Here is a 19,740-nt window from a genome sequence, read left to right as displayed (position 1 = left end):
CTTATCTTATTTCCAAATAAAACATGTTAATTGTGGCATCGATTTAAATATCTCATAAATTAAAATGTGAATATAGTTGTTTCAAGATATATGTGTACAATGTTAAAAATGTAAAGCGAAATTCATTTACAAACTACATTTAACGTGCACCGGTTTATCATACCATTACCATCAGAAACATGTTTTATGTTTTTTTTATCAAAATAAAGTTCACACGCTCTTTTAAATTCATTTACAATGACGCCTAAAGTGTAAAAATGACTTACAACCTGATTCGATAGAAGTGTACCCATTGCTACAGCAGAGAAAAGAGAGTGGAATTTCAATAAACGTGTTGAATAACAATATTATGGTTTCTATTTGTTATTTTACACACGGGTGCATGCATACATGTACATAATTTGATATTATTATATGGTATGGTCTTATTTTACATTGTGATAAACGATTGTTTGGGATCTTTCATATTCGTGTTTTAAGGAGGTCAAGACATTTCCTTTTTCTTACATTTTTATACTATTTTTGTTTCAAAACCTTCGTAAAATGCATTATCGTAATAAAATATCAATATACATGTAATAAGCATTAATGCGCGTTTCTTTGAAATTTTACTAGATTTTAGTGTGTGTTGCGACTCTTTTGAAAAGCGTTACGTGATAATTTTAACATAGAGAAAAACGTGAATAAAGAAAGAATTTCTTCTACTTATTAGGATTGAATATTTGCTGTGTATCCAAAATAACCGGTAATTATACTCAATACACGAAAGTGTTAGTCTGGTCTGTTCTTAGTAAATCTAACTGCACATATACCAATCATTCAACAGGCCTAGGCTTGTCATAAGTCCAAATTACAGTTTACATTGAGTCATTAGCATAATTATGATATTTATCGAAATGCTAAATAATGTCGACTTGTTATTATCATATAAGATACAATATTCCCAACAGAAAAAACACGTTTGATTTTTTTTTACAAATATAGTTTAATGAAAACACAGTGATGCACAATCCAGAAAAACATACTGTTCATTAAAATTAAAATTCGAGTCATTTAATAAATATTTATGTAATTGTTTGTTGTGTTTTGTGGGTTGCTTTTACATGTACTGTACCAAGTAGATTTATTATGCATACTTGTAATCATTCATTTGAATATAAAATAAAAAAGCGTGGCTTAAATTATCTTAAAGATATACATGTACCATTAAATATTAATCTATACATTCGTCTTTGTTAAAAAAGTTTGAGAAGGCTCTGTTAGCAAATACATAAATCTATCAGAAAAGATTTTTTTGTAGATGATAACATGAAATCAGACTGATTAATTTATTGCTAAAATTCAAAAAGTGAAATTAAAATACGTCATAGAGTTTATCAGTAAACTGAAATTAACTGAATGGTATATCTTATAAAAAGAATATTTGTTAAGCATAACTAATACAGATAAAAACGATATGAAGTTATTAATCTAACTTAAATAAAGTTAAAATACAAAACATCACACATTAAAGAAATAAAACTTCCACAATTTTCATAAATTATTTCTTTTTCAGTATTTCACCGAAAAATCTGTTGTTTTGTCCCCCTTGCCCTTGTCCTTGACCTTCAGCCATCATATATGGCATCAATAAGTTGTTAAATCCCACATCCATAGTCTCAGGCCGAGCACAACAACCCGTTCCTCTGCCCCCATGGCAGCATTTTTGGCGACCATAGCAATGACTATCGTGGCTACAGACATTATGACAGTCAAACATCAAAGCAAATGCAGTAGGACAAGAACCAGGTTTGTTGCCTGGGTACGGCGTTGTCGGTGTAAAACTAAAAAGACTGTCCCAGAAAGATTTGGTGGTAGGATAAGTTGGGAGAGTTGTCAAGTCGGGTGGGAAAACAGTTGTACCAATGTTGTTCATCCTATGAGAGTCTACTGCTGCCGCTTGGACGTCATACTGTGGTTCTCTGTAGTCTTGTCGCGGGGGGCCATAGCGGTGTGAATCCTTGAGGACGGGCTTCTGTTGAACGTAAACACCTCTCTGCGCGCTCGTTTGGACTCGGCTTTGGTTATTTTTTGCTTAAAAAAAGACATGTGGGGAAAATAAATAGATTGACTGTGTAAAGTAAGTTGCATGAATTCAAAATAGATATACGATTTATCTTACGAGTTTTCTTTTTCATATAAACGGAAACATTGTTATTCATGTCTTAAAAGAATACTTAAGTGCTTTAATAAAACACGAAAAAATGACATGCACTATACCAGTTCTGTTACTTTAAGGAGAATTAGTTGCATTGTTACCTCCACCAAAAAGATTTAAATTTTCAAATTTCTTATATTGTTTGACACAATGTTATTCTTTTATCTAGAATTATCAAGTTTTAAATTTACGTATTTACTCTTGTGTTAAATAATTACTGTGTATCATTTTTTAAGATTATAGATATTTCATCATCTATATTATTTCAGTATTTTTAACCAAAACTAATACATTAACAATTGTACATCAAGGGAAAGTGGTGACTACTATGCAAATCACAATAAATTGTGCAACATAACTGCATAAATAGAACATAAAAGGACCTGTCTACTTTAAAGCATAACTAAAGGTGTGCTACTAAAAGCGGGAAACATAAAAACAATCTGAGAAATTCTACATTGTGTGAAAAACACCAGGACGATCACAAAGGATAAAACACGTACAGCTGTTTACTAAAGGACATTTACTACCTTCGTACGGGATCAGGTAAAAGTGACCGGGATCTACAAGGTGTACAGATTACCTACAAGATAGGAATTATCTGGAGGAGTGCCTCCGAGGTAAGCCGCAAGGATGTCAAAAATGATGATTTGTTGGTCCTTAGACGTCGTAGACAGAATTTCTTGTTTGATAGTTTCTAGGGAGGTTGGGTCAGATGAGTTGCTATAGAGGAACTGTAATATCTTTACAAGAATGTGTCTGTTCGATGGCTCCACTGAATTCATAAGAGAATTGTTCTGAGTTAGAAGTAGTTGATTCTCTTCGGTTGTCAAATTACGAATAGGACCTGTACGTCTGAATTTTGTTGCCATTTTGTCTTTCTGCGAGTTTGATGTCATGATTACTGTTTCATTTCTCTGAGATCTTCTAGCACTGCTTTGGTATTTTGGTTTTTTTACTATGGGGTTTTGCACTTTGATAGTTTTGTTTGGCAATGATACTGATGAAGGAGTTTCTACTATTCTATGCTTATTTTTATACTGAGAGACTTTAACAGATCCTTTTATTTCATTTCCTATTTTTGTTTTAGGATGGTTTGATTTTTTCACTGAGTTATAATTATTACTTTTAATTGAAACTGTTTTCGAAACAGGACTAAATGATATAAAACTATCTTTATTTTTTATTGTCCTTACGCTAAATTTATTTGTTGAAAAAGGGGAGATAATAGTTTGGCGTGTCATTTTATTTGTAAAGGTTGCGTCTTGTTTTATATCAGATTTTATTTCAGGTTGATTTCTGGCTGTTTTGATTGATACCGTTTTGTCTAATGTGTTCAAATTCTGTTTATTTTTACGTTTTGGTTTTAAAATGGTGCGACTATTTGAGTTATCTTTAATCTTATTGTTTGATACGGATACAATTTTGTTGTCTTGTTGGCGGGCTTTTGTGAGTTTGATATTGTCAATGGACAATGTTTTTCCTTGCGTCAACGCTTGTTTTGGACGATTCGTTTTTGACAAAGTGAGTCCCATTTTTCTTATCAACTGTGCGGTTGTCGCCTTTTTTCTGGGAATATTTGGTGGCCTTTTCTGTATGCGCATGCTTGATACTTGTTTTGATCCATTTAGCGGATTGAGAGGTTCAGTTTTATTTGCCATTCTTCCTTCTGTGATTATTGACTTTGATGCAAGATTGTTATTCTGGCTTCTGGTCTTCCCGACTGTAACGTGTCGCTTTCTTTCTCCAGAAGATATCATAGAATTCTTCGCTTTTGTTATCAATTTTCCTGAATTCTTTTCTGAAATGTTGGTTTTAACATTTTTTGACAGTTTAAAATCGGATTTGTTTATTGTCTTCTTCGCTGTCTTCTTTTTAATTGAAAACACTTTTTGTTTCTCGAGTTTTCCTGATATCCGGCCAATGTTGCTTAGTTTTGGAGTGTTTGCTTGCCATTTTATTGTTTTATGTTGTTTTCCTTTTATTTCCTCCATTCCCTCTTTCGTCGCGAAATTTGAATCTTTGTCCATAGCATTCTGTGACGTTGTTGGTTGTAAACTTTTGATGGTTGATGCTTCGTTGATATTCAACTTTATTAAAGAATTTTGTTTTCTTTTTATCTTTTTATCTTTTGAAGTATCGCTTGTCCTCTTCATATTTGTAACCTTTGTAAATAAAACTTCTTTTGATTGAAAATTTTTATTTTCATTTGTAGCATTACTTGTCTTCATATTGTTGGCTTTTGTTACAGAAGCATTTTTTGTTTTTCGATGTTTTTTTTCTTTTAAATTATTATTTGTCCCTTTCATATTGCTAATCTTTGTAAAAGAAACTGTTTTTGGTTTAATCATTTTAGTTTCTTTTGAAGTATCACTTGTCTTCAAATTGTTGACTTTTGTTAAAGAAACATTTTTTGCTTGTTCATATTTCTTTTCTTTAAAATTAAAGTTTGTCTCCTTTATATTGCTGATCGTTGTAAAAGAAACCTGTTTTGGTTTAATCTTTTTAGTTTCTTTTAAAGTATTTCTTGTCTCCTTCATATTGATGATTTCAGTTAAAGAAACATTTTTTGCTTTTTTATGTCTCTTTCCTTTTGAAGTACTGTTTGTCCTCTCCATACTGTTGATTTTTGTAAATGAACTTTGTTTTGTTGGTTTCTTTTCATTTTCTTTTGAATTTTTACTTGTCTTTGTCAAATTGCTATCATGTAGTGTTGCGTTTTCGGTATTTATTGACTTTCTGGTATGTTGTTTCGATTTTTCTGTTTGTAAATCTACTTTAACTGTTGTCTGGCTTTGTGGTTTCTTTATTTGCAGTTTTGTTTTTCTGGGAAGGTGGAATATTGGGACTGATTTCTGATTCGACAAAAATGTTCTGGTCTCCCGACTAGTACCAAATGCAGGTGTAGATATCGTATATGATTTTATTTCATATTTCTTTTTCTTAGAAAAAACTTTTTCAGTCATTGTTTTGTTTTTCATTTCCACATTTGTTTGTAATCCTTTTAAAACAGTTTTGTTATCCACCGTTGTTTTGTTCTGTGGTTGCTTATAGTCTGGAGCTGTGGTTGCATGCAATCCTGTTACATGTGATGTTATCTTTCTATCTTTCTGGTTACCTCTAGTTACGATTACTTTGGTGCTGAATTTTGATTTTTCCTGATCCATCGATATCTTTTTCGCCTTACCGTTTTCATTGTCTAATTCTGTATGCTTCATTTTTTTCTCGCTTTTCACTTTGTTGACAGTTGTCTCATCATTTTGTTTAAGCTTCTCTTTTTCGGCTACTTCAATTAGATTTATCAAATATTTCATTTGTTGAAATTTTTTCAGCAAAGAAGTCGATGGTTTTTTGGCTTCCTTAATTATTTCCAACGGTGATTGTGTAACCGAGGGCAGTTTGATATCTGCCTTATTTATTGTTGGCGATTTGGTAGTTGTAGTTATCTCTGGTGTTTGAGTAACATAGTCAATTTGGTTTTGTAGATTTTCTTTTCTTTTAACGTATTTAATTTTCTTAACTAGTGTTTTCCTGAGTATCACTGGTCTGTTGTCATGTTTTATTATTATTTTCCTTCTAGAGTTCTTATCCGACTGTTGTGTTGATGTCCTGTCGTTCAATGCTTGGTTTTTTGTTATAGTGTTAGATTGTTCTACATATTCCGAGGTTAACATTCGTCCTTTATCGGCTTTTTCTTCTGTGATTCCCACTACAAAGCGATTGTTGATTTTCTTTGAAGTTCGTGGAGTTGTTGGTACCAGCTGCGAACCTTTATTATTGCCCATATTATTTTTTCTCCTCCTGACATTCCCGAATATTTTAGTATTTTGTCTATTTGAAGTTATCTTATTGGACACTTTATTATCCTTCTCCATAAAATTCGTGTCACTGTTTGATGTTTCTGTTGATGACCATGCTTTATTTTTAGGTTCTTGTGTTGATTTTGTTATCAATTTGTTATTGATGGTTTTTGTTCTATGAATCTCATCAGCTAAAGTATTTTCCTTTTGTCTCACAAAATTACCTTCGTACATATTATCAAACAATGCATAATCGTTGACTTGTGGTTCTACTTTATATATATCGTATCCAGTATTTTGATTCTCAGTTTGTACCCGGTCTGGTGTTGTGTTGAAAACTATAGTGTTTTTCTTATTTTTTGGAACTGGTAGACCGTCTTTGTCACTCTGAGCAACTGAGGGACCAAATCCTGACTGAAGATATTCCAATAAATCTGCCTCAGAGAATGTTGTTGTTTGTTCCTGATTGCCGAAATTATTAAGATGACTATTATATGTTTTTGTTTCAGTGTGTGTCAGTACTGGAGACATTAATTCAGGGACGTTCATTTTTTCTCCAATGTGTTGTACTTCATTATTCACTGTATATGATAAACCACGATGAACATCGGGTATAACTTGTTCAGAATTAAACGTATTCAAAGATATCGCCTGTGAGCCTTGTCCATTGCCTTGATATATATTTGATACTGGAGGTGAAATGATATTTTGACGTCTTGTACCTCTTTCGGTATTCAAATGCTTAATTTCCTTAGGTTGCTGCCATTGGAACAAGTTTTGTGGATTGTCTGTAGCTTTGAATTCACGTCTTTCATTTAATACCTTATCTGGTATTTCAATCCTTCTTTTTCTTCCACTATTAATTATCAGTTCATGTGGCAATTTGATGTTTTGACTTTGAGTGTCAACCTGAAAATTACCTCGAGGAACATCGTAGGTCCTTTGTTTTTCTCTAACTGATATTTTTTGTTGGCGAGATGTCTGCATTGGTACATTCCTTGCCATTGTTAAAAAGTTATTGCTTGCTTTTTCAAATGTTGGTGGCAAAGTTGCTAAAATATTTTGTTGAAGTCCATTTACTTCATTCCTTTCTCTCGTGTTTGAGTTGTGGATGTTTCCAAACCTTTTCTCTGCCTGTAAAAGTTGTCTTGATGCTTCCATTACTCTTTTGTCGTGCAGAAATTTATTTCTTTTTCTGGGATCGATTGGCTTTGAATTAAAAGAATGTTTCGATTTTGTTTTCGTTCTCAATGGTTTTCCATCTAAAGTAAATATTGTCTCTGTGTGAGTCGTATCAATATGCTGAAAAGCTGGTTGTAGATTTGAGTTAAAATCAAATCGATCATTTCTGTTAAGTAAAAACTTATTGTCTATAGTTACTGGTGGTTTTTGTACGTGGAACATATCATTACTTCTAAGGAGACTGGTCTCGTCAAACGCTGCAAACATGTCTGGTGTTGTTGATGGTAAATGACGAGCAACTTGGGCTTCAAAAGCTTCTCTCATTTCAATTGGATATACTAGATTATTATGTTGGGATATACCTGATGTATCAAAATGGGTATTCAATAAATCCAAGTCCAATGGAACAGGTGGCGGGGTACTGATTTCTGGCAATGGCATTACGTTCTCTAGAAGACTTTCTGGCAACGAAGAGCTTTTAACATTTAACTGCAACTTTTCTATTGCACCTTTTGTTTCAATCCTTGGCTCCTTGGATAAATCAAGTTGCGATGTCAATAATGTAGAGGAATCAAGATTTAAATGGTCTTGTTTCACATTATTCAATTTATTTTTAAAATCTCTTTGATATTGCTTTCGCAGCATGTTCATTCTTGATTTCTCTAACCGTTGAGCATAGTTTTTCTGAGCCTCTCTCTCTATCTTTGATAACCTTATTATCTGGATATTTGTTGGTGTTGTTCTTGGTCCACTCTTCAGTTCCTTGATAAATTCGGTTGGTGGGAGTCTTCTGCTCCCTTCTTTTGTTTTTGTACCTTTTTTACTTTCCTTCAAAATAGTTGTTTTATCAGAGCTTTCAATTTTAGTCTTCATAAGTGTTCCTCTATCAAAAGATCCTCCATCAAAAGAAGTATTTGAAATGTTTTGAGGACCGATAATGTGGGTTGTTGGGTGTCGTGCCGATAAAACTGGTTGTGTTAAAGCTGTAAAATGTTCTATTAATTTGACAAAACTACGAACTAATTCCGCATCCATTGACACAACATCTTTATCCCTGGTCATTTGTTTACTGGTTTCCTGATTATTGTTCATCGAAATATCTGATGATACAGTTTTATCAACGTTTAGGCCTCCCGTTTTAATTTTAGCATTATTTTCATAATTCAACGACTTCATTTCTACTTGATACGACGTATTTGAAAGGTTATTTATATTAGAAGTACTTAATTTACTTAACCTATTTATATTTCTAGAACTTTTGCTAGGGTTCTTCTCATTGGTTTGTTTATCATTTAAATCGAATGTTTTGCGTTTCTCAGGCGGCAATAATACTTTATTTTTTAATTTTTTGCTGTCAGTGGATATTGCAATTTTCGAATTTTTAAGAGTTATGTTGTTTTTGTGCTTGGATTTATTTGTTTTAGATTTCAATAGAGTTTTAGAATCCATAGTTTTAGTATGATCGAATATATCAGTCTTTGAAACTGATTCCTTACCTGCTAGAATTCTGTTGGTATGGTTTTCAGAATTTGGCATTCTAGAAGTATCAATTTTAACACTAGTGGAGCTTTGTTTTGTAATCTTTTCTTTGACATCGACGCTAACGTGAGGTTTAGTTTCCTTGATCTGCTGTGAACTAGCTTGGTTTTCAATTTTATAGTGCATGGAAGATACTTTGGGGCGTTTCGTTCTTGTTGTTGTTGTTGATGGCGCCTTTGTTGTTGTTGTAGTTGTGGTTGTAGGTTTCTTTGTTGTTGGCTTTGGTGTGGTCGTTGTTGTTGGCTTTGGTGTAGTCGTCGTTGGCTTTGGTGTAGTCGTCGTTGGCTTTGGTGTTGTTGGTTTTGGTGTGGTTGTTGTTGGTTTCTTTGTGGTTGTTGTCGGTTTCTTTGTGGTTGTTGTTGGCTTTGGTGTCGTTGTTGTTGGTTTTGGTGTCGTCGTTGTTGGTTTTGGTGTCGTCGTTGTTGGTTTTGGTGTCGTTGTTGTTGGCTTAGGAGTTGTTGTTGTTGACGTAGTGGTCGTAGAGGTGGTAGTTGTCTTGGGCTTTGGAGGATCCTTTGACATGTTTTTATCCGTTTTCAATTTGGCATTAGATTCCAAACTAGATACATTGGATTTTCCATCAGTGGTAACATTGCCTTTGACTGCCTTCTCTGGAACAAGTTTATTAGTTTTAATGGCTGATTTCTTAACGGCATCTTTATTAATTTTGCTTTTATTATTTGCATCAGATTGTGGAACTTTATTTTTAGTTTCTTTAGTTTTAGTTGTAACTAATTTATCTTTAACATTGATAGAGATTTGATCCTTGGAGTTACCTATTTGAATGTCCCCCCTCAAGGGCTTATCTGACCCAGTGTTAGCGGAAGTTTCGGATGTCATATTAATGTCTAAAGATTTTGTGATTTCAATGGGGGTATCTATCAAAGTGTCTCCAATTATTTCGAGATTTATGTCATTAGGATTAGGGGCAGGGTCACCTGAAACAAATGATTCGTATAAATAAAATCATAGGCACTATAAAATAAAGCACTAGATGCAAAATTTAGCAACTCTGAATGAATAAATAGGTCTATAGTCATGCAACATGATTACTGAAAGCATCTATAAATCCTTTGAAAAAATGACTGTTGTCTAAAACTTTTCCCGAAAAAATGATAAACATAGCTATTATACATAGTATTTCTTAACTCCGTTTTGTTGAAGTGGGACTCTGGTTATATTTTCATGTTTGAGTATTTTTAGAACAATGTTAACATTTTCTATGGTGGGAGCAGTTTACAACAGCAATCACATCACAGTTATGAGTGTAGTATAAATGTTTTAATCTACTATACTTACTCCAACCTGCTACATCTGGTGGTGCTCTCGTTGTGGTGTCTTGCACTTTTTTATTTTGATTCACTGTGATAGTTGACTGGGTAGTCCAAGTTGGTTTGATTGATCCTACTTGAACCCATCGTTCGTTACTCGGGGGTTTAACTGTGGTCATGATGTTATCAATTCTAACCCAGCTTTGTTCAGGAGATGATCCAGCTCCCCCACTCTTGGGTGGAATGTAATTGTCATTATATCCTTGTCCCGGTTGATATTGATAAGGAGCGTTTGATGAAATGTTTTGTGGTTGTTGAGCTCCTTGGTCGAGGTTTGTTTGATAAGGAGGATTTCCTTGTGGCGGGTATGGTTGTGCAGGTTGTGCTGGCTGGTAAGATTGGCCTTGAACAGGTGGAGGCCCCTGAGCTCCTGATGGTGGTCGATATTGTGTATTTGGACCTTGGGCTCCTGGTGGGGGTTGGTATTGACCATTTACCCCTTGACTACCCGGCGGTGGTTGATATTGTCCATTCGCTCCAGGATTAACGGGTGGTCCTTGATTAATTGGTGCTTGAATACCTGTTGGAGGAAGAGATTGGGTATTCGGTCCTTGAATTCCTGGTGGTGGTGCATACTGGTTATTGGGTCCTTGATTCATTGGTGGTATTTGATTACCCGGTGGTGGCTGATATTGTGCATTGGGTCCCTGATTGGCTGGTGGTGGTTGATATTGAGTATTCGGTCCTTGATTACCTGGAGGGGGTTGATATGGTGCATTTGAACCTTGATTTCCTGGAGGAGGTTGATATGGTGTATTTGGTGCTAGATTTGCGGATGGGGGTTGATATTGTGCATTTGGTGCTGGATTCGCTGGTGGTGGTTGATATTGTGTATTCGATCCTTGATTTCCTGGCGGAGGTTGATATGGTGCATTTGAACCTTGATTTCCTGGAGGAGGTTGATATGGTGTATTTGGTGCTAGATTTGCGGATGGGGGTTGATATTGTGCATTTGGTGCTGGATTCGCTGGTGGTGGTTGATATTGTGTATTCGATCCTTGATTTCCTGGCGGAGGTTGATATGGTGCGTTTGAACCTTGATTTCCTGGAGGTGGTTGATACTGGGTATTTGTTCCTTGATTACTGGGTGGGCCTTGGTTCGCTGGTGGGGGTTGGTATTGAGTATTTTGTACTGGTCCTTGTGGCTGAGGTTTATACTGGGCATTTGGGTCTTGTCCAGGATAATTATAATTAGAGTTAGTCTGATTTCCAAAATAGTTCTGGGGATAGTTTCCGCCTTGCTGTGTACCTGCTGATGGGCCGTAGTTGTTTTGATAGGCCTGGTTGTTTGGTTGCGCAGGAGGATAATATGGCGGGGTTGTGTACTGATATCCCTCCTGATTTTGATAACCTTGGTTATATTGCCCTTGATTTTGGTATCCTTGATCTTGATAATAAGGAGTTGTAGTGGCATACCCTTGATAATTACCTTGATACTGTTGATTATTTGGTCCTTGATATTGTTGATTATTTCCTTGATATGGAGCATTGTTGTTTTGATATTGACCTTGGTAGTATGGGTCGTAGTTATAGTTATTGGTCGTCTGATAATACTGATACCCGTATGTTGTAGTTTGATAGTAATTATTTTGATAATTATTTCTGTAAGGTCGTTGATAAGGAGGCTGAGTTGGTGGATACGTTGGTGGTGGAGCAGTGGTTGTTGAATAAACATATAAAGGATCTTGATTTCCCATGTAACTTCCGTCTTTTGCTATTTTTGACAAATCGGTGTACTGAACTCCGTTTCCAGAGACGTATTTCTTTTCTGGTTTTGGTGTCGTTGGTTTCTTAAATTTTTGTTTGTTGCGAGGTTTTTTAAAGCGATTGAATCTGTCAAAACGATTAAACGAAGAAGTATTTATCTTCTTTTTTGCAGGTGGGGAAGGTTTCGGAGAAGTAGTGCGCATACGAGCAAGTTGGGCTTGTCTGGCTTTCGCTGCTTTAAAGTTAAAGCGCACTTGTGATCCACCGAGGGTATCTGGGCTTGGGGTTGGAATTGGGGTAGTCACTATAAAAGGTTGTTGTTTTGCAGGGAATCCGGAGCTACCGGCCCGTAATAGTTGATTTCTGTTAAATGTTTGTGGCATCAACTGGTTCGGTTGATTGTTTCTTTGAAATGATGGAGGTACATTTGGTTTGCGTTGCTGGATGGGAGGAAATATCCCCTGTTGTGGAATTTGGTAGGAATTCCTTACGTCCCAGGGTTTTGCTTTTGGTTGAGGTGGTAAAGGTGGCAGAGGTGGCGCTACCCCGGCATTAGAATTTCCAGAAAAACTAAACACCTTTGCACTTTTAACACCTAAATTAGCCTGTTTTTGAAAACTTGGAGGTGGCTGTGCTGTAAACGTCCTCGTCGTGTTGATTGGTGCATGCAACGCTTCGACGAAAAATGGCGATGATACCTGTAAAAATCAGAAAATGTTGCTGGTTTCCTCAATAATTCTTTTTTATCGATTTCTAATATAAGTATTTGTATATGTAATATGTATGCATGTTATGATTATGTAGATGGATATGCGTAAGAATATGTAAGATATTCGTCTTTTGGTTTGAAGTGATTTACATCTTTATGTAGATATTCTTTTGAAATATTCCTAATATTTTGAATTTTGTTATCAATTAGATACCGGTCATAAATGTACTTATCTTTTTTTTTATTCAATTTTATACTGATATTAAATCACAACTTCATAACTGCTAGCATTTTTTACCTAGAATGTTTATTTAAAATTTTATTATTATAATTTTCATTATTAAATGACAAGATGGTATCCTGCAAATGCGCGGGAATTAACACCCTACACATTAATGAAAAGCTAAAATTTTAAACCATATTTGTTGTTCATTTTCGTCTACACTGTGTCGGAATTTTTTTTCTTAATTGTTTTCAAGATTAACCTATTCTTTAAAATCAAAATATGAAGGAAAAAAAACTGCATAGCTGTATATTTAGCTTAGGAATGAAAAATCTAAACTAAATCGGATAATTCATACATGGCCTTAATTCTATTTGTTGCAACTTCGTAGAATATGATAACAATGATTTTTTCAAACCAGTGAGTGGGTATTTATAGGACGTTATATCTCTAAAATTTGTTCTTGAGGTCATTTCATTTCAATTTTTATCACCGTCCCAAATAAGAATTTCATATACAAGGATTTGAATAAAACTGAAAATTATTGAAATAAAAATAGCGAGGGTGGTACCCCCCTTCCCCATTTAACTTCATACATCATTTATACATATAGACTTAGAACACTATGTTTACAAACTAATGTCTGTGGTTTACTACCAATTTGTCGTGGTGTAAAAATGTGTGAAATCAAAAAACGCTTATGCATGCATATCAATTTGCATTTATAACCAAAGTTTTCATATGCAAAGCATCTGCCCTACACTTTCTGCCATGGTGTAAAATTAGTCAAACCGCGTTCCTGGGCACCCCGTTGTGGAAAATAAATTCTTTCGATCAAAACTGAAATCGCATCAAACTGTTCCATTTTATTAATTAACTTTTTGCATTAATTAAAGATGCCCCATCCAAAGTATGAATATTTGCTCGCGCAACATGGTGAAACCGTCCTACACTTTTCGTAATAACGTTAATTAGTCAAACCGCGTTCTTGGTTACATCATTCTGTTCCATTCTCTCGTCAGATTTAATTTGACAATAATTGCATAGTATAATTCAGCTATAGCTTACAGACATCACATAACACGTGTTGAAATACCAAAGGTGTAAGCAGTCACGCTGGTGCTGGCATTTCCTAGTTAATTGGCAAAAAGTCTTCATTTATAAGTATAGATAGATATTGTGTCTTCAATTGTATAACTACATACTATTACAGAGATTGCATGCATAAAATACAGTATGTGATTTGCCTCAATATAGCTTAACAGTATAAACTAATGGAAAATGGCGTGTTTTTAAACATGTCTATATCATAAAATATTGAATTGTTTTATCAATAAAGTTGAAATACTAAAAGTATCAAAACATTATGGGGTATGCATGTAGAAATTTTTTTTGTTCACGAAGAATTATTTTGTATAAAACTTCCTACCTTTATGATCAAAAGCATGTCTACCTTTAATTTTTATGTCAAAGGAGTTTTATAAAGGAAAATCATATTCGTGTTAATGCATAGAGTATCATTCTAACCTTCTGACGCCAATAGTTTACTTTTATTACTTTTATTCTCTGCAAATTCAAAAGACAATATTCTAAAGGTAACGGCATGTTTCGTTTTTAGGGGGAAAAATAGAGTATATGAATATATGATGGCTTTATATTTGTCCTAAGCCTGAACCTTTGCAAACCCATTATCAAAATTCCTTGTCTATTGTCAATCATTACAGAATATCTTTTATAGTATAGCATAAAAAACTGATCGATTTATCGATCTGTGTCGGCTGATACGTATTTCCCTATAAACTATCGCACGAAATGGGAAGAAATTCCTTCATATTGTACGTATGATAGTGACGATTTATTTTACACGAACATTACGAAAGAAAAACAATGTAGGTCTTTTGTTTCGCATAAAAACGACACTTACGGTGAGAAGTCATTTATTGGGATCTGTATTACAACGACAGTGGTTATAAATCAACCCTTAGACTGCGTATATCTGATAGTCTACAATGGCGCAAATGCCAGGGACAGGGGAGGACTATAGCCTTATCGTTAGTGACAGATTCCGTCTAGTAGCTCTATATACGTTAAGAGGACTATATACGACCATGGCCTTTTGGAGACTATACAAGCTTATTTAGATTAAGAGTGCTGTATAAAGATATGGAAAAATGGTCAAATTCAAGTATAAGATATTTGTTGGGTTTTTTTCTTTACACTATGAAATTTTAACATATGGGTGTAAGTTGCTGAGGATGGATATCAAGATAATGACAGTATCCAAACTTATCAGGAGAGCTAGCTCTGTTTGAAAACTCGTGTCTCACTCAGCACCCTTAACTTTCACATAATATGTACAAATGGTAGTGCTTTTTAAGCGTATGTGTTTAAAAATATCTTTTTAAAATTTTAATCACAAAAATAGACATATTTTATGAACTATCTATATGACTTTTGAGATCGAGGCTCAGTGGTCAAGAAGTAAACTATCAGATCCATTCCTCATAGTTTTAAAGATTATTTGTTCGGGAATTAACCATTATTAAGTTAAAAACATTTCTTTCATTTATTTTAACATTAAAATTTAAAATCAATCTCATACAAAGCTCTTTTTAAAAAAAAGATGTATAAAGTCTAAAAAAAAATGGTCATTCATGACCACCCAGTCTTCTTAAACCTTTATGCATAGCTATGAGTGCACAACCGAATATAAGATAATATATGATATTGTAGGCCCTAAACTTTAATTTTGTTAAGAAAATACGTTATCCAAATATTTTAGCTTTAGGATTCATCTTCATTCAGAGTTGTTCGTCTTCAAAATGTAGTTATATGAAAAGGCCAGGACCATTCAACCGTCTTAAGGAGTGGAATTGTCTTTGTGATATAGTCAATGCATGGTCTTGCATACTATTGTAAGTCTTATCCGCTGAATATCGCCCACAGCGACGGTGATCGTGCCTAACTCAAGGGTCGTAATGCATTGTACTTGTTGGATTTTATCTTGCATGTAATGATAGTAATACAAATTTGTATCTTTTTATAGAGGATGGGCGAATTAGGTGGATTATTTAATCCACGTCGGATTAGAAACTAAATAATAAAAATACTAATATATATCTAATATTTCTTTATAAAATCCAGTATTTAATTAAGCTATAAATTTTAAATATGATATCGAGTTTTTGCTCGTGGATAATTTCAATACTTGAAACATTTTAATGCAAATTTGAGTTTCCGTTTTTAATTCGTCAAAAGAACTTCAACGATTTAACTAATTGGTTTTATGATATGTGTCTAGCTGTATATTCCATATTTTTACCATGGTCTAATTCAAGTTCATATATGTACATGAAAAGGAGTTCACGCAACTAATGATATTTAGTTCCCGTATTTGGAATATCTAAGATCAACTTGTTTCCAAACAAGATAATAACATTTCGAAAATCCTCAAAGTAAAAATATCCACGGGTGATCCTAATCAATATTCAAAGCAAGCTTTCGGAGCTATAATAATTTTATTTATACCCACTGTTGCATATAAATGCTCTGACAGCAATTTGACCGATGAGCTGCAATGAGGCCGAATAAATAGGCAACCTTATTAATTCTCAAAGCTGGAGTTTTGCGGTTGCATGCGTGCAAGTAGCAGTTTATCACACAAGTTCTTAAATAAACCACCAGTGGTTTGTGGGGCATGTAGCCAGGCTTGTTTTGCAAAGGTCATGACAGATATAGTAATTGTTGTTGTCATGAAACAAATGCAGCTTTTGTCGGTTAGTCAACTAGCACGGGTCATATAATTGCAATTTTAGCCTCGAGGAGTCGGAATGTTTTACAAGCCGAAGCCCAATGGCCTGTTGTGTTTAAAATGGACATGCATGCGTGTTTTCGTCATCAATCAAAGTTATCACTTCTTTCTTCAATTCCAGAACTCTAGTGTTCTGACGAAAGAAACTAGTACTTGGCATTTGCATAATTAACGAAGAGTTCGCAGCAGCTATGTGTACAGCCTAACATGAGAAGTTTTGTCTGTTTCGTTTGGTAAAATTGGCAAAATTAAGGATAATGCTATATTTACATGTAATAAAGACAAAAATGATCTGATATGTAAATACAATATTATTGTGTTACCAATTAAGAACTTATGTATTGCTTATTTCCATGTGCTACTACGAAAACGGAATATTGCCACAATAATGATAGACATGGCCCATAGTTACAATGATTTAGATCTAGGCGCCGTTAGTCATGTCGTAATTACGATAACATTGTGCCGTGATAAAGACAAACAGGTATACGCGATATGTTTATGATTAGGAGAATTATTTTCTTTGTAGCTCGGGATTGATTATAATTTATATGTGGCAGGTTTAGGCTTCATTACATAACATACACATCTAAGGGGTGAACAACTCAAGAGTTTATCGATTATATGCATAGGTATTTCACGGTTAATGGCGATATATAATACTGAAGTACATGTAGTTTAAAACCACTGCGTTTAATTGGTGAACGTATTCTTTTAATGTTTTAACGCGTGAGATCCGTTCAATTTACTTGGTTCTGATATTTTATAAAGATTCATCATGTAGACTAGCTCTGTTGTGACAAATATTAGTTTCAAATATTTAGTTTAAGAACTGTTCTAGAAAATACATAGCTCAGTTCTGTTTTTCAGATATTCGTCATTACATGTATTTTATCGCCATTGGAATTTATTTTCTGATCTTCCGGAGTTTCGTGTAATTTGCAGGAATATATATTCAATATTCACTTTCTTTCTTCAATTGGGCTCTTTAAATCTAGAGAGCTTGACATTAGATAACAAATTCTCCATCTCATGGTGTCGTTTATCTTTTATATAATAAGTAGCAAATCGATTATTATTCGTTTCTGGCATACTGTAGATTTTGAATGGTGTGGGTGTAATCTTGTATAAATTTACACCCATCCAGTAAACTCAAAATTTACAATATGAAATTTCACCTTCTCAAAAGATATTCGGCCAGTATCGATAAACGAGCTACAAAAATTTAGTCTTCAGAATCTGTCGATCCCAAGAAATTAAAGCTCCGTTGTCAAGTGAGCTTACAAATCTAGACATTCATGTATATTTGATTTTCCTAGCCAGAAATGATTTTTTTATATATGCATTTAAGTATATATTCGTTTCCCTCCATGGGCTGGAGAATTTCAGTAAACTTGTATAAATCTTCGGTATCTGTCACCTCCATCGTAAAATGGCGCTAGGACCGTTGGACGCTAGTATAATGCCGAAACCGTCTCAAAGGTCTATTTCTGTACAGTGAACAACTGACTGGAGCACGATTTCAGGTGTGTCAGAATGTGATGTATTAGAAAAGACGTCGGTTTAAAAAAGATAAGGGATATCGGCGCAAAGGAATTAGAAAAATGTCCTTTGTCGTGACATAAATGGCAAGGGGAGATAACTTAAAATGGGTATCAGCATCATTTTAAGTAAATTGATAAAATGATAAAAATCACAGCGTGGTTATTTGTTTTAATTGAGATTTTTTTTTTGGGGGGGGGGGGGGTGGAAATGATATCATCAAATATTTGCAGCTTTTAAATCTGACATATACGTTATTGAATATATGAATAACATTACTACATTAGTTAGATTTAGAACAAGCAACCATAAACTGCCAATTGAGACAGGCAGATGGAACAATGTACCTAGAAATCAAAGATTTTGTAATTTATGTAAAAATAACATTGGCGACGAATATCACTATATTATGATATGTCCGGAATTGAAAGAATATAGAAAAGCTTATTTACCATCAATGTATTTTAGACGACCAAATGCTTTCAAATTTTTTGAATTATTTTCATGTAATAAATTAGCTGTTATTAATAACTTATGTAAGTTAATCAATATTATTAATAAGAGAGTCTGCAACTCTCCAGGTTGATGTGTACAGTATACACTCTTGCTTTTTGTTTAATAATGTATGTATTGTATATCTTCTCTATGTTGTTTTATACAATATGAGAATAAATAAAATGAAATAAATGAAAATGAGGGAAATGTTTGCTGTGTTTGACTCTGCAAGGATTTTGGATTTGACTTTCTGAATTCTGACTGTTTCTTTCATAATAATATTTTCCTTGATATTTAACTTTTAAGAAACAAATTATTTTCATTTGTTGAGTTTGATATTGGTGTTATATTGTATAATTGTCATATTGTTATTCAAAAATCAATAAAAGAATAGTTTATAAGTTCTCATTAATATACTTACCAATGAAAAAAGTAATACTGGAATTAAGAGATCCATCGGAGAAAGAAAAGTCAAAAGTCTGTTTATCACAATCATAGTTCACTCAATCTGCTTCACTCACAAATTATAGAAGAACATCTCTCGTGATTATTATTCCCTCACATTATATATATTGACATGATAGAGTCAATATTTGGATCCGCTTAGTTTTGACTGAGAAAAAAATTCGAAAAGAGAGGGAAAGAAAAAATTTGAGCAGCACGAAAACTTAAAAGCAAAACGCGACCTGCTGCACCTTTGGACCGGAATCACGGCCTGGAGTGACGATTGACGGCCGCGTTTGACATTGCCTACATGTATTTTATATTGGTCGGTCATTTTTTTTTTTCGCGCGTGACAGCTTGTCGTCTGTTTGTCCATGTATGTGTCACTGACCAATTCATCTGTGTTCCAGCACGCAGGTTTTTCTCATTGGCGTTCTTGTTGTGCAACTTTTTAAATAATTCGTGTTTTTAAAGAGATTATTGTTGTAATACATGTCTTAATAGACTAAGATATTTTTATAGATAATACGATGCATGAAAAAAAAATTCTTTTTAATTTTAAATTGTAATAACCATGATATTTGCAGTTGCATGTGTATTATTTGGGTAAAAATATGGTTTGACATCAATTGAAATATTTCTATTATAACTATGCAAAATGCAGTCTTGTTCCGATTTTTATAAATTGCATATAATTATAAGATCAATATGGACGATATTGTAAATCATTAATAGCTGAGACAACATGTATATTTTATAC

The 19,740-nt window shown here is 33.9% G+C and overlaps 1 protein-coding gene across 4 annotated transcripts; it reads right to left on the bottom strand.

Moving 5' to 3' along the window:
• Positions 1–975: 975 nt before the first annotated feature.
• Positions 976–19,295, bottom strand: LOC105325855 (uncharacterized). Of its 4 annotated transcripts, XM_066076499.1 has the most exons (6): positions 18,958–19,295; positions 10,018–12,454; positions 9,495–9,656; positions 8,676–9,329; positions 2,785–2,972; positions 976–2,073 (listed from the first exon to the last, which is right to left on the bottom strand). In XM_066076499.1, the coding sequence occupies exons 1-6, from the start codon at positions 19,030–19,032 to the stop codon at positions 1,927–1,929; spliced, it is 3,663 nt and encodes a 1,220-aa protein (XP_065932571.1). In that variant the 5' UTR covers positions 19,033–19,295; the 3' UTR covers positions 976–1,926. The 4 variants fall into 4 exon arrangements, with proteins under 4 accessions (XP_065932571.1, XP_065932569.1, XP_065932570.1 ...); XM_066076497.1 differs by lacking the exon at positions 2,785–2,972 and having other exon boundaries at positions 18,958–19,294; XM_066076498.1 differs by lacking the exons at positions 2,785–2,972; positions 9,495–9,656 and having other exon boundaries at positions 18,958–19,294.
• Positions 19,296–19,740: the final 445 nt, after the last annotated feature.

The sequence above is a fragment of the Magallana gigas genome, chromosome 2, assembly GCF_963853765.1.
Source record: "Magallana gigas chromosome 2, xbMagGiga1.1, whole genome shotgun sequence".
NCBI classification, from domain to species: domain Eukaryota; kingdom Metazoa; phylum Mollusca; class Bivalvia; order Ostreida; family Ostreidae; genus Magallana; species Magallana gigas.
Note: the sequence above shows the minus strand (reverse complement) of the source record. Positions and strands in the feature narration are given on the sequence as shown.